Source organism: Procambarus clarkii, chromosome 65 (genome assembly GCF_040958095.1).
Source record: "Procambarus clarkii isolate CNS0578487 chromosome 65, FALCON_Pclarkii_2.0, whole genome shotgun sequence".
NCBI lineage: Eukaryota > Metazoa > Arthropoda > Malacostraca > Decapoda > Cambaridae > Procambarus > Procambarus clarkii.
The window spans coordinates 15,599,387-15,613,962 of NC_091214.1; the positions used below are offsets into that span (position 1 = coordinate 15,599,387).

A 14,576-nucleotide genomic window follows, 5' to 3' on the forward strand; every position below is an offset into this window, starting at 1 on the left:
AGGGCAACAAGCAGGAGGGATAACAAGCAGGAGGGTGTCAAGCAAGAGGGTAACAAGCAGGAGGGGGACAAGCAGGAGGGTAACAAGCAGGAAGGGGACAGGCAGGAGGGGACAAGCAGGAGGGTAACAAGCAGGAGGGGGACAAGCAGGAGGGTAACAAGCAGGCGGGTAACAAGCAGGAGGGTAACAAGCAGGAGGGTAACAAGCAGGAGGGGGGACAAGAAGGAGGGGGACAAGCAGGAGGGGGACAAGCAGGAGGGTAACAAGCAGGAAGGGGGGACAAGCAGGAGGGTAACAAGCAGGAGGGTAACAAGCAGGAGGGTAACAAGCAGGAGGGGGAGAAGCAGGAGGGGGACAAGCAGGAGGGTAACAAGCAGGAGGGGGGGACAAGCAGGAGAGGGGACAAGCAGGAGGGGGACAAGCAGGAGGGTAACAAGCAGGAGGGGGGACAAGCAGGAGGGTAACAAGCAGGAGGGTAACAAGCAGGAGGGTAACAAGCAGGAGGGGGGACAAGCAGGAGGGGGACAAGCAGGAGGGGAACAAGCAGGAGGGGGACAAGCAGGAGGGGGACAAGCAGGAGGGTAACAAGCAGGAGGGTGACAAGCAGGAGAGTAACAAGCAGGAGGGTAACAAGCAGGAGGGGGACAAGCAGGAGGGGGACAAGCAGGAGGGGGGACAAGCAGGAGGGGGACAAGCAGGAGGGGGACACGCAGGAGGGGGGCAAGCAGGAGGGTAACAAGCAGGAGGGTAACAAGCAGGAGGGTGACAAGCAGGAGGGTAACAAGCAGGAGGGTAACAAGCAGGAGGGGGGACAAGCAGGAGGGTGACAAGCAGGAGGGTAACAAGCAGGAGGGTGACAAGCAGGAGGGGGACAAGCAAGAGGGGAACAAGCAGGAGGGGGACAAGCAGGAGGGTAACAAGCAGGAGGGGGGAACAAGCAGGATGGTAACAAGCAGGAGGGTAGCAAGCAGGAGGGGGGACAAGCAGGAGGGGGGACAAGCAGGAGGGGGGACAAGCAGGAGGGCAACAAGCTGGAGGGATAACAAGCAGGAGGGTGACAAGCCAGAGGGTAACAAGCAGGAGGGGACAAGCGGGAGGGGGACAAGCAGAAGGGGGACAAGCAGGAGGGGGGACAAGCAGGAGGGGAGACAAGCAGGAAGGGGGACAAGCAGGAGGGGGACAAGCAGGAGGGGACAAGCAGGAGGGTAACAAGCAGGAGGGGGACAAGCAGGAGGGGGACAAGCAGGAGGGGGGACAAGCAGGAGGTGGACAAGCAGGAGGGAGACAAGCACGAGGGGGGACAAGCAGGAGGGTGACAAGCAGGAGGGTGACAAGAAGGAGGGGGGACAAGCAGGACGGTAACAAGCAGGAGGGGGACAGGCAGGAGAGGGGACAAGCAGAAGGGGGGCAAGCAGGAGGGTAACAAGCAGGAGAGGGGACAAGCAGGAGGGGGGAACTAGGAGATGGAGGGAGGATGAGGAAGGATGGTTAAAGATGCAGTGTGCGCCTGGTGCTGCCACTCACTTGCTCTCTCTCTCTCTCTCTCTCTCTCTCCCTCCCTGGTGACGGGGGTGTGCTGGCCGCTCCCGCCACCACCCCAAGTACTGTCCACTCTCTGCTCCCCGCCCTCTCTCTTCCTCTCCTTATCTCACCCCTTCGCTAATCATTAATACGCTCCCAAGGTGTTTTATACATCAATATTCATTAGTAAAATACATGGAATCATAAGGGGGAGCGGGTGTTTGAACAACGGTCGATGGAGTTTGGGTGATCATAACAAGAATCCGTTCGTGAATCCGGCAAGAATCCGTTCGTGAATCCGGGAAGAATCCGTTCATGAATCCGGATTTAGGAGATGGTCAAGTTCTTCCCCGCTTTCCCCAAACATTTGGAGTAGTCGATACAGCCTCGATCTCGTTTCTTGCAGTTGGGAGTTGAGTCCCCTCATGGGACCTGGGGAGTGGTTGGGCACCATTGCGTGACGCCCCAGCTGCCCGTGCTCCCTCACAAGGCTGTGTGGTCGTACTACAAGAGGCTCACTATAAGTATATCACATTCGTTGGTTAGCGTATGTACACATTTCTCTTGTGTGTTGGGACCGCCAGTCAGCCTCAGGCAACACAAGAAGAAGCAACGGAAGACGTAGAAGCGTTAACGGTAAGTGAAGAAGCAACGGAAGACGTAGGAGCGTTAATGGTAAGTGAAGAAGCAACGGAAGACGTAGGAGCGTTAACGGTAAGTGAAGAAGCAACGGAAGACGTAGGAGCGTTAACGGTAAGTGAAGAAGCAACGGAAGACGTAGGAGCGTTAACGGTAAGTGAAGAAGCAACGGAAGACGTAGGAGCGTTAACGGTAAGTGAAGAAGCAACGGAAGACGTAGGAGCGTTAACGGTAAGTGAAGAAGCAACGGAAGACGTAGGAGCGTTAACGGTAAGTGAAGAAGCAACGGAAGACGTAGGAGCGTTAACGGTAAGTGAAGGAGCGTCAACGGTAAGTGAAGGAGCGTTAACGGTAAGTGAAGGAGCGTTAACGGAAAGTGAAAGAGCGTTAACGGAAAGTGAAGGATCGTTAACGGTAAGTGAAGGAGCGTTAACGGAAAGTGAAAGAGCGTTAACGGAAAGTGAAGGATCGTTAACGGTAAGTGAAGAAGCAACGGAAGACGTAGGAGCGTTAACGGTAAGTGAAGAAGCAACGGAAGACGTAGGAGCGTTAACGGTAAGTGAAGAAGCAATGGAAGACGTAGGAGCGTTAACGGTAAGTGAAGGAGCGTCAACGGTAAGTGAAGGAGCGTTAACGGTAAGTGAAGGAGCGTTAACGGAAAGTGAAAGAGCGTTAACGGAAAGTGAAGGATCGTTAACGGTAAGTGAAGAAGCAACGGAAGACGTAGGAGCGTTAACGGTAAGTGAAGGAGCGTCAACGGAAAGTGAAGGAGCGTTAACGGAAAGTGAAGGATCGTTAACGGTAAGTGAAGGAGCGTTAACGGTAAGTGAAGGAGCGTTAACGGAAAGTGAAAGAGCGTTAACGGTAAGTGAAGAAGCAACGGAAGACGTAGGAGCGTTAACGGTAAGTGAAGGAGCGTCAACGGAAAGTGAAGGAGCGTTAACGGAAAGTGAAGGATCGTTAACGGAAAGTGAAGGAGCGTTAACGGTAAGTGAAGGAGCGTTAACGGTAAGTGAAGGAGCGTTAACGGTAAGTGAAGGAGCGTTAACGGAAAGTGAAAGAGCGTTAACGGTAAGTGAAGAAGCAACGGAAGACGTAGGAGCGTTAACGGTAAGTGAAGGAGCGCTAACGGTAAGTGAAGGAGCGTTAACGGAAAGTGAAAGAGCGTTAACGGTAAGTGAAGAAGCAACGGAAGACGTAGGAGCGTTAACGGTAAGTGAAGGAGCGTCAACGGAAAGTGAAGGAGCGTTAACGGTAAGTGAAGGAGCGTCAACGGAAAGTGAAGGAGCGTTAACGGAAAGTAAAGGAGCGTTAACGGTAAGTGAAGGAGCGTTAACGGTAAGTGAAGGAGCGTTAACGGTAAGTGAAGGAGCGTTAACGGAAAGTGAAAGAACGTTAACGGAAAGTGAAGGAGCGTTAACGGAAAGTGAAAGAGCGTCAACGGTAAGTGAAGGAGCGTTAACGGAAAGTGAAAGAGCGTCAACGGTAAGTGAAGGAGCGTTAACGGTAAGTGAAGGAGCGTTAACGGAAAGTGAAAGAGCGTCAACGGTAAGTGAAGGAGCGTTAACGGAAAGTGAAAGAGCGTCAACGGTAAGTGAAGGAGCGTTAACGGAAAGTGAAAGAGCGTCAACGGTAAGTGAAGGAGCGTTAACGGAAAATGAAAGAGCGTCAACGGTAAGTGAAGGAGCGTTAACGGAAAGTGAAAGAGCGTCAACGGTAAGTGGAGGAGCGTTAACGGAAAGTGAAAGAGCGTCAACGGTAATTGAAGGAGCGTTAACGGAAAATGAAAGAGCGTCAACGGTAAGTGAAGGAGCGTTAACGGAAAGTGAAAGAGCGTCAACGGTAAGTGGAGGAGCGTTAACGGAAAGTGAAAGAGCGTCAACGGTAAGTGAAGGAGCGTTAACGGAAAATGAAAGAGCGTCAACGGTAAGTGAAGGAGCGTTAACGGAAAGTGAAAGAGCGTTAACGGTAAGTTAACTTGATGTTAAGTTTGACCATCAACTTGCTGGTCGCCTAAGTTGATGTTAAATTTGTGGCTCATTAGGGTACTAAGTTATCACCTGTGTCCCCTTGTTCGTGTCCCACAAGTGCTGAAGAGTTTGTCTTTGTCCACCCTGTCAATTCCCCTGAGAATTTTAGAGGTGGTGATCATGTCTCCCTTTACTCTTCTTTTTTCAAGCGACGTGAGGTTCAGCTCCTTTAGCCTTTCCTCGTAGCTCATACCTCTCAGTTCCGGGACGAGAAGTGGTGGCATACCGCTGAATCTTATCTAACTTTGTCTTGTGTGTATGTGTATTCACCTAGTTGCATTCACCTAGTTGTGCTGGCGGGGGTTGAGCTCTGCTCTTTCGGCCCGCCTCTCAACTGTCAATCAACTGTTACTAACTACTGTTTTTTTCCCACACCACACACACCCCAGGAAGCAGCCCGTGACAGCTGACTAACTCCCAGGTACCCATTTACTGCTAGGTAACAGGAGCATCAGGGTGAAAGAAACTCATTGCCCGTTGTTTCTCGCCGGCGCCAGGAATCGAACCCGCGACCACGGGATCACGCGTCCATCGTGCTGACCAGTCAGCTACCGGCCCCTGTGTGTGTGTGTGTGTGTGTGTGTGTGTGTGTGTGTGTGTGTGTGTGTGTGTGTGTGTGTGTGTGTGTGTGTGTGTGTGTGTGTGTTTATCTTGGCAGTCATTTGGTTTTAGCAAACAGACCAACTGAGGTGGCCCACTGTCTTGATGTGTTGTAATAGAGTATCATTATCTCTCTCTCTCTCTCTCTCTCTCTGTCTCTCTCTGTCTCTGTCTCTCTCTCTCTCTCTCTCTCTGTCTCTCTCTGTCTCTGTCTCTGTCTCTGTCTCTCTCTCTCTCTCTCTCTCTCTCTCTCTCTCTCTCTCTCTCTCTCTCTCTCTCTCTCTCTCTCTCTCTCTCTCTCTCTCTCTCTCTCTCTCTCTCCCATTCTTTAAACTAAGACTAAGAGTTCATTAGGAATGGGTCTGATATCTTAATTAAACTGCAAGCTGAGAGTCGAGATGTTATCCAACAACAGTTTATCTCAAGAGAATGAGCTAGGCTTCCCATCTTATGGCATCAGCCACAAATTTAGCGGCTGAAATTAGAAATCAGCACCATTGCGTTGGTCAAACCGGAAAACTATTTTTTATTTGTATTTCAAAGACTGACTAAACTAACCTAACCTTCCTAGGCCCAATACACGATATGAGGCGTTGCATTTAGTGTAAGAATTTATAATTTAAAATATTAGCGCTCTCCTGGTGTTTTTTCTATTAATAAATATGGAAATACTTATGTTGGTTCTGTAATGAAGAATGATGAAGATACAGGGGATAATATTCTAATTATTTACTGAATTAATGCAATGGTGATTATGCAGCCCGACCTCCTAAGGTGCCCAAACGTCAAGAAAGTGTCCTACTAAAGTGCTCTTATCCTAACCTACCAGAGGACCTACCAGATAATGAGGTAAGCAAGATTGTTAACAGTGTACACAGTATGTACAGTGTACATACTGTGTATTATATTACACCCCTCAGACCAGCTGTTATAGTGATCCTCGTTACTGACCTCTACGTCACCACCTGTTAGTGACCTGTATTATTGACCTCTATTCCACCTGTACTCCAATTTGTATTGCATTAAGTAATATTATTTTCTAGAGTCCTAGACACTTTTTTATTGAAGTAAAAAATATAGCAGCCAACGATGTGTTAACCGTTACCATTATATATATATATATATATATATATATATATATATATATATATATATATATATATATATATATATATATATATATATATATATATATATATGTATAGATTGGTCCATTACAATATTAGTGATATTTGAAACATGTTGTGTAAGTTAATAGACAATTGTAACATTTGTACAAAGTTTGTAGTTACGTAATATTACGTAAATATGAACTTTAAATCAAAGCTTGAACAAAAAATGGGTCTCGTCTAAGCTGTTTACCGAGAGTTTCGCTTTTGTTTTTATGAGGCTTTGTTTACGTTTGTGGAGAAATTGGTCACATTATCCGGTATGCCGCCGACAGGTTTCTCAGTGTTAGGCGGCGAGGCTTCTCACGTGTAACAAAGGAAGAGTCGTTGTAAATTGTGTTTGCTTTTTATAAATAATGTTAGAATATTAACATGAAGGCCGTGGAAAATGTGAGGCGATTCAAAATGATAAGAGAACGGAGGGAGTGAAGATTCTGAGGCGACTTGGTCAGCGAGCATGCGGTTGACAACACCCTCAAGGTCACCAGCAGGAGCAGGAGCAGGAGGAGGATGAGGAGAAGGAGGAGGAAGAAGGAAGGAAGGGAAGGTATTTATCAGGGGAAAGCGCCAAGCCATTACGACTATATAGCACTGGGAAGGGGTCAGGATAAGGATGTGGGATGGGACGGGGAAGAAGAATGGTGCTCAACCACTTGGACGGTCGGGGATGAAGCGAGACCGTCGCTCTACCGTCCAGCCCAAGAGGAGGAAGGAAGATAAGGCCAAGGATCACAAATGTATACCACCGTCACCACCACTACTACGATCATTAGGATACCACTAAGGAAACTTGTTCTCACAACCATAGAGAAACAAAAACAAAGAGGATATGATCACAACATACAAGATACTGAGGGGAAAGAAACACGGCGAACACATTGCATTGAAAGAAACATTGCAACACAACAGAACATAGTACGTTGGGAGCTGGAAACACAAATGAGTCAAAGAAATGTATATAAACACTGGTACCACACACAAGTGGCCAGCGAGTGTATGGCCAGATAATATCATAGTGAACAGCAACTCAAGAACGCTGCACAAGTCCCCAGGGGCAGGTTGCTAGTAGAGAACACACCCTGGTAGTGATGGTGAGGTAAGCCCCACGTACCAGTCCTCACCACCAGTACTATTACCACCACACCAACACTAGTTCACCACCACCACCACCACCACCACCACCACCACAGTCACAGCAGCGGGCGACACCATATTATTAACGTGGTGGCCCCGTGCACTGCACTTGTGGGGATTGTCTAATGTTCCCCCGAGTGGTAAGTGTGGCGGGCGAGGGGTGTAATGCACTTATGTTATACCCCTAATTGTCCGTAATAATCTCACTCTCTCTCTCTCTCTCTCTCTCTCTCTCTCTCTCTCTCTCTCTCTCTCTCTCTCTCTCTCTCTCTCTCTCTCTCTCTCTCTCTCTCTCTCTCTCTCTCTCTGTCTCTCTCTCTGTCTCTCTCTCTGTCTCTCTCTCTGTCTCTCTCTCTCTCTCTCTCTCTCTCTCTCTCTCTCTCTCTCTCTCTCTCTCTCTCTCTCTCTCTCTCTCTCTCTCTCTCTCTCTCTCTCTCTCTCTCTCTGTCTCTCTGTCTCTCTCTCTCTCTGTCTCTCTGTCTCTCTGTCTCTCTCTCTCTCTCTCTCTCTCTCTCTCTCTCTCTCTCTCTCTCTCTCTCTCTCTCTCTGTCTCTGTCTCTGTCTCTCTCTCTCTCTCTCTCTCTCTCTCTCTCTCTCTCTCTCTCTCTCTCTCTCTCTCTCTCTCTCTCTCTCTCTCTCTCTCTCTCTGTCTCTCTCTCTCTCTCTCTCTCTCTCTCTCTCTCTCTCTCTCTCTCTCTCTGTCTCTGTCTCTGTCTCTGTCTCTCTCTCTCTCTCTCTCTCTCTCTCTCTCTCTCTCTCTCTCTCTCTCTCTCTCTCTCTCTCTGTCTCTGTCTCTGTCTCTGTCTCTGTCTCTGTCTCTCTCTCTCTCTCTCTCTCTCTCTCTCTCTCTCTCTCTCTCTCTCTCTGTCTCTGTCTCTGTCTCTCTCTCTCTCTCTCTCTCTCTCTCTCTCTCTCTCTCTCTCTCTCTCTCTCTCTCTCTCTCTCTCTCTCTCTCTCTCTCTCTCTAAACTAAGACTAGGTAACATTAGGGCTAAGTGAAGTGCGCCTGGTGAAAGTGCAAGCAAGCGCTGCTATCATAGCTCAGTTGAAACCAACCCCTAGAGGTCCATTTATTTCATGAGCCTCTGATATGCATCATTAGGAATAAACTTTATTCATTAAGTAACGATCATATAAGGAACAGGATGAGCGTGTAGCCAACTGTTTTGCAGAACCTTCATGGGATCAGTTGACCTCGTCTCCCGTGTATCAACCTGTTGATCGAACTGTTACGGGCCCGTCTAATAATGCTCGAGACTAGCACAATATCCCACTAAATTGCCAAACTCTATATATACATTGACAGAAAATTAGGATAATGAAAATGGGGACTGCCTGATCTCCAGTCTATTTACAAGGCCGCACATACACTTGAACAAGGTAATCACGCAGATACCAGTTAAGTACACCACGTGGCTCGCTCTGAAGGACACAGAGACACAGGTCCAGAATTATCTGTGAACTGCAACATTACAAGTCCCACGCACTGGGAAAACTAACAATAAAAGGCTTCTCACTTAATATACAACATAATTAAAAAGCATATGTCCTACTTAATTAAAAACTTAACCTAATAGCCACACCGGCTAGCTGAGATCGCTATACCATCCTCCACCTTGTGCCTGGAACAAACTGAGGAGGAGGCAGGCGCAGGGTTGCCAGATACAAATTGCTGAAAGTATAGCGAGCTGACGGCCTAAAAGTAGCGAATTAGTGCGGTCTGCTGCATGATGCCAGCAGGACGTGTTGCTCCGCATCTTCGTGTTTGCACGTGGCTGCAGCAGCTGGATATTGTGAATTTGTTCTCGACTGTTGCAGTGATACAGTGCCTTTGTGTGTCGAGGAAATGGCTGAGGCGATCTGCCTAAGTGATAGACGATATGAGAGTGAGGATGAAAGACAAGATAATACCAGGCCGTATCAAGCAGTAATGAGCAGATATAAACGGCGAAATATTCACAGACAGCGAGACGGTGACAGTGAGGATGAAATAACAAAGAGACCAAAAAATGAAACCCTGTTCAGCAGGACGCGGGAGATGCAGACTAATGGAAGGAAGAGGCTGTTGTTCCCTACAGCGTGTCAACTGAACTTTCATCAAAAGCTGGAGTGGACGGTTCGTTTGGCTAAGAATTTCTTCTTAATATGAACCACTATTCAAGGAGGGTGCTCACCAGCCCTACATAACAGTTGGGACAGAAAAGGCTGTGGAACACCTAACGATGGATGAGTTTGAGAATATTGTGATGGTTATTCCGGAAGAAGGTATGATGCACACCAAGGTCATAGTTTTTAAGTATCCAACTTATTTGGATCCTGACTGTCTTCTTCTCAACAATGATAGTGTTGTTTGGGCAAAGAGGAACAGTGTTCGTGGTGACAAACAAAGTCAGGTTGTTGCCTTGGTAAAGGGTGAGGCTCCAGAAAGAATTTTTGTGCAAGTACTAGGCTACAGGAAAGTTGCAAAATACATTGAGGAGCCCATGTTATGCATGAAGTGTTCTCGTTGGGGACATTTGGCATGGAAATGCCAGTTTGACCCCAGGTGTCGGTACTGTGGTAAGAAACACGACTCGCCAGAGTTTAGAGTCAAGATTTAAAACAGTGAAAAAATTGTCCCATCTTGTTGCAATTGTCAGGGCAGCCACAATGCTGGTTCCTATCTATGCCCCATGAGGCCTCTATCTGAGAGACTCCAGGACTGGTCCTACAAGTAGGATAGATGTATCCTCGAAGGAAGGAAAGATTGTGCAGCAGGAACATGGAGGAAACAGTTGGAAGCCAACGACAGCCCCCATGAACAATGTGTGGGAGAAAGGAACGGAGACAATTAAGTCGAGCCTAGGGAAAGTAGGAAATGCAGCTGAAAAAATCAAACCTTGTAGAGACAAGGTTCAGGACAATATAGTGAACTCGGAGGTTGATACTCAAATATTGGAATATCTAAAAAACTAGAGAAGAGGTATTGAGCCATTAGTAAAATTAGCTATGGAGGGTAGACGGGTGAAGATGGTGGTGAAACAGGACGTGAAATGGAAAGTGAAACAGGACGTGAAATGGAAAGTGAAACAGGATGTAAAATGGAAAATGAAACAGGACATGAAATAGAAAGTGAAACGTGCGTAGAAGGAAGTAAGGAGGAACATGACGTATTGATGATAGAGGATAGTCAGGAAAATGAACTTTCTAGTAGTGTTAGCGGTGTTCAACCTTCTGTAGTGACAAATGTTAAAACAAAGGTTAAAGTAAAATGGTATACAGAATTAAAAATAAAAATAGATATGAATAGTATTACTTTTGATGTTAGTAGCTGTTGTGAAAGTGAGGAGAAAGCAAAAATAATACGGTGTTGAGAGAGAGTGTCTAAGAAACTCTTGTATCTCATGGAATGTGACGGACAGGACAAAGGTAGTTTTATTATTAATCATGGATGAAAGTAGAGTGAGAATATTATATAATTATCTTGGAACGTTAATAAGTTAAAAACTAGTGCAGTGGATAGTAGGGTGTTTTACGACGTAGACCGTCCGCGGCATTTTGGGATGCAGCAGTTTCGGCCACGTCGAATGTTGTAATAACGTTGTTGGGATGATGATGATGAAGATTAAGCCACCCAAAAGGTGGCATGGGCATGAATAGCCCATAAGTGGTGGCCCTTTTGAGCCATTTCCAGTATCAATAGATGATACTGGAGATCTGTGGAGGTGCGACTGCACCCTGCGTGACGGGAGATGTCTCCCGTGCGTTGTTGGGAATAATTTGGACAATATATAGTGGAGAGGTGGGACGTGTTGCCAGATGTACGATAAATATGGAGTAGTGTTCGAGTGAGGTGTGTGAACGTTGTGAGAACGTAGTGAGTTTTTTTTTTTTTTTAATATGAAAAGTAAGACTGTGATTGGTGGATGGAGGTAGGGAGGAGCCAGGAGTGTTCGAGTGCTGTGTGTATGGTCGTGTAAAAGTTGAGAGGTCATGATTTTTGTTGTTGTTGGAAGATGCGAAATAAGTTTGTGATTGGAGGATAGAGTTGAGGGAGGAGACAGAAGTACAAAGTGTTCCCTGTTTGAGTGAAAGGGTCATAAAGTTTTTAAGCTCCTCCCCCTGACTTTTTGTCAGAGAGAGTGAGGCATTTTTGGGGAGTAGATGTGTTTTAAGAGTCGGAGGAGAAGATATATGTAAACTGAATGGAAGATATATGTAAAGATATGATATACGTAAGATATATATATAAAGATATATGAAGATATATGTAAAGTGAATGGAAGAAGTTAAAGCTGTAAGATGAAAGATTTAACAGATGATGTTTTAGAAAAATAGAGAAAGCAAAAAGATTATCATGTAAGAAAGATATAGAAATACCTTAAAGAGGAGCAGGAGTTGGGTAGAGTTAACAGAAGAAAGTATAAGTAGTAGTAGTAGTAGGAAAAAGTGTTAACAAAAAGATTGCATTAGCAGTTAAGAAAGATATAGAAGTACCTTCAAAGTGTAGGATGAGGAGGAGTTGGGTAGAGTTAACAGAAGAAAGTATAAGTAGTAGTAGGAGAAAGTGTTAACAAAAATTTTGAGAAACATTTAGCAGTAAAGGAGAAGGTAAACAGAACAAAGAACTTGGTCACTTACATGAAAGAGGAGGAGGGACGTAGACTGTAGAGGAACTTGGAGACGTCTTCCCTTGAGTAGTTACAGAGAAGGACTAAGGAAGGGTTGGGCCGACGTCTTCCCTAGAGTAGTTACAGAGAAGGACTAAGGAAGGGTTGGGCCGACGTCTTCCCTAGAGTAGTTACAGAGAAGGACTAAGGAAGGGTTGGGCCGACGTCTTCCCTAGAGTAGTTACAGAGAAGGACTAAGGAAGGGTTGGGCCGACGTCTTCCCTAGAGTAGTTACAGAGAAGGACTAAGGAAGGGTTGGGCCGTATTGGCAATCGGTCCCGGGAGGAATCATAGGCTACATACAAAGATTAATCAAGCGTAGTGGGCGCTGATTGTTGAGGCGTAGTGGGCGCTGATTGTTGAGGCGTAGTGGGCGCTGATTGTTGAGGCGTAGTGGGCGCTGATTGTTGAGGCGTGTCTTGTGTGTTGGCATCGTTATGTTCTGGTCTTGTTCTTACTCTCATGGTGGGTAGAGTGAATAGTTCCGAAATTTGGGTATTCATGGTAGGTTGTTCTATTTTTATGCGGATTGCTTCAAGAATTTGTAATCTTCTTGCATCTTGGGTTTTGTCTATTATACAAGTATTTAACATTTCTCTTGTTAGGGTGATGTCTTGGGCTTGTCTCTTGTGATTTCTGGGGGCACCGGATTGAAGATGACAGGTCAAACGCCTCGTCAGCTTGGTCGACGTCATAAGTATGTACTTAGATTGAAGGTTACATCCTTGTGGGGGCAAGTGTACATGTATACAACGTTTGACTGCTGTAAAGGGTTCTCCGTCGGCTTCGGGCTGTTTTTGATAAGGAGGTTTGAATATATATGTATATTCGACAACACTAGCAACAGTAATGATGAAGATGCAGATGATAGCGATGCTGACGATGAGCGCAGCATCAGCGAAGGAGTGAGTGTAGTCCCATTGTCTTCCACCGACAATGATGGTAATGAGACTAGCAGCAGCAGCAGCAGCAACATCATCATCCCTCAGTCACCACTTCACTGCTACCTCCTGCTCACGTCTAGGTTCCCTCACCGACAGTGAAAGTACTATTGACAGTAGCGGTAATGAAGATGGAGATGACTTCAGCGATGGTGATGAGTACAGCATCAGCAGTGAAGGTAGTTGTTGGTGTTCCGATCCTATATCACCAGCATCATCATTATCCTCCCTCTCTCTCTCTCTGAAGACGAAAATATAGCACCACAAGAGCCTTCATCCTCACAGGATCGGGGAGGAGGTGTAACTTCACCTCACCCTTCCACTCACTCTCCTTCTCCACCACCTCCACAACAGCATGCGGTACAACCTCGAGTTATAGACCGAATAGAAAAGTTTAATAGAGTATATATTAGACTTTCATTTTCGATCCCCGAGAGTGTAAGCTCTTCCCCGGGAATATATTTAAGAACATTTAACAAATTTTTTACCGATCAGATTAGAAGTCAATTCTCCCCCCCCGCCATCCTTCACTGTTAATATACCCAGATATTACATTGATTGTATACAATTTAAATATACGTGAAGAAGAGGAAAATGCATTGGATCCCATCATTAATGATGGTTTTCCGATACGTGGAGAGGCTCGAACAGTAACGTTAGAGGAAGTAGACACACTGGTGGATTTTTGGGCTGATGAATTAGAAGAGAAGAATACACGTTATTTAGGTGAGCGTGAGGGCTCTAATGTTGTAGTTGAATGTCTAACAGGGTTTCACATCAAGTGCGCTCAAATTCAACGACCTATACGCTTACTGATATTGTGAAAACTGCAGTGGGAGGGGGGGGGGGGGGTTGGACAAATCATGTCCCATCGCCGTTTTCAGTAATTGGCATATTTTCGGTATAAAAAGTCGTAATTTGAAAATGTAAATAAGTGCAGAGATTCAGAATTTGGCTCAAAAATCACGCCCAGGAGTAAAATTTCCGATATTTCAGATATTTTGAAAACTGCAGGAGGGTTTCGGAAAAATCGGACCTATCGCCGTTTTCAGTAATTGGCATATTTTCGGTATAAAAATTCGTAATTTGAAAATGACACTATGTGCAGAAAGTCAGAATTCGGCTCAAAAATCACGCCCAGGAATCAAATTTCCGACATTTCAGATATTTTGAAAACTGCAGGGGGTTTTGGGCAAAATATGACCCATCCTCGCTTTCAGTAATTGGCATATTTTTTGTGTAAAAAGTCGTAATTTGAAAATGAAAATAGGTGCAGAGAATCAGAATTTGGCTCAAAAATCACATTCAGGAGTCAAATTTCCGACATTTCAGATATTTTGAAAACTGCAGGGGGGTTTGAGCAAAATGTGACCCTCTGCCGTTTTCAGTAATTGGCATATTTTTTGTATAAAAAGTCGTAATTTGAAAATGAAAATAGGTGCAGAGCGTCAGAATTCGGCTCAAAAATCACGTTCAGGAGTCAAATTTCCGATATTTCAAATATTTTGAAAACTGCAGGGGGGGTTTGTGCAAAATATGACCCATCGCCGTTTTCAGTAATTGGCATATTTTCGGTATAAAAAGTCGTAATTTGAAAATGAAAATAGGTGCAGAGATCCAGAATTCGGCTCAAAAATCACGACCAGGAATCAAATTTCAAACATTTTAGATCTTTTGAAAACTGCAGGGGGGGTTTGTGCAAAATATGACCCATCGCCGTTTTCAGTAATTGGCATATTTTCTGTATAAAAATTCGTAATTGGAAAATGAAAATAGGTGCAGAGAGTCAGAATTTGGCTCAAAAACCACGCGCAGGAGTCAATTTTTCGACATTTCAGATATTTTGAAAATTGCAGGGGGGTTTGGGCAAAATTTAACCCACCGCTGTTTTCA

The 14,576-nt window shown here is 45.6% G+C and overlaps 1 protein-coding gene across 1 annotated transcript; it reads left to right on the top strand.

Annotated features, from left to right (window-relative positions):
• Positions 1 to 2,070: 2,070 nt before the first annotated feature.
• On the top strand, positions 2,071 to 13,507 carry LOC123774979 (platelet binding protein GspB-like). The gene is made up of 5 exons (XM_069309701.1): positions 2,071 to 4,128; positions 9,256 to 9,358; positions 12,514 to 12,684; positions 12,767 to 12,862; positions 13,269 to 13,507. The coding sequence occupies exons 1-5, from the start codon at positions 2,071 to 2,073 to the stop codon at positions 13,505 to 13,507; spliced, it is 2,667 nt and encodes an 888-aa protein (XP_069165802.1).
• Positions 13,508 to 14,576: the final 1,069 nt, after the last annotated feature.

What these genes read in the sequence shown, in the direction of transcription:
- LOC123774979 (XM_069309701.1), top strand. Translation starts at nt 2,071, where the DNA reads ATGTACACATTTCTCTTGTGTGTTGGGACCGCCAGTCAGCCTCAGGCA. An exon ending in AAAGTGAAAGAGCGTTAACG is followed by an intron (nt 4,129 to 9,255) that starts GTAAGTTAACTT and finishes CCACTATTCAAG; the next exon opens with GAGGGTGCTCACCAGCCCTA. An exon ending in GTACAGCATCAGCAGTGAAG is followed by an intron (nt 12,863 to 13,268) that starts GTAGTTGTTGGT and finishes ATATACGTGAAG; the next exon opens with AAGAGGAAAATGCATTGGAT.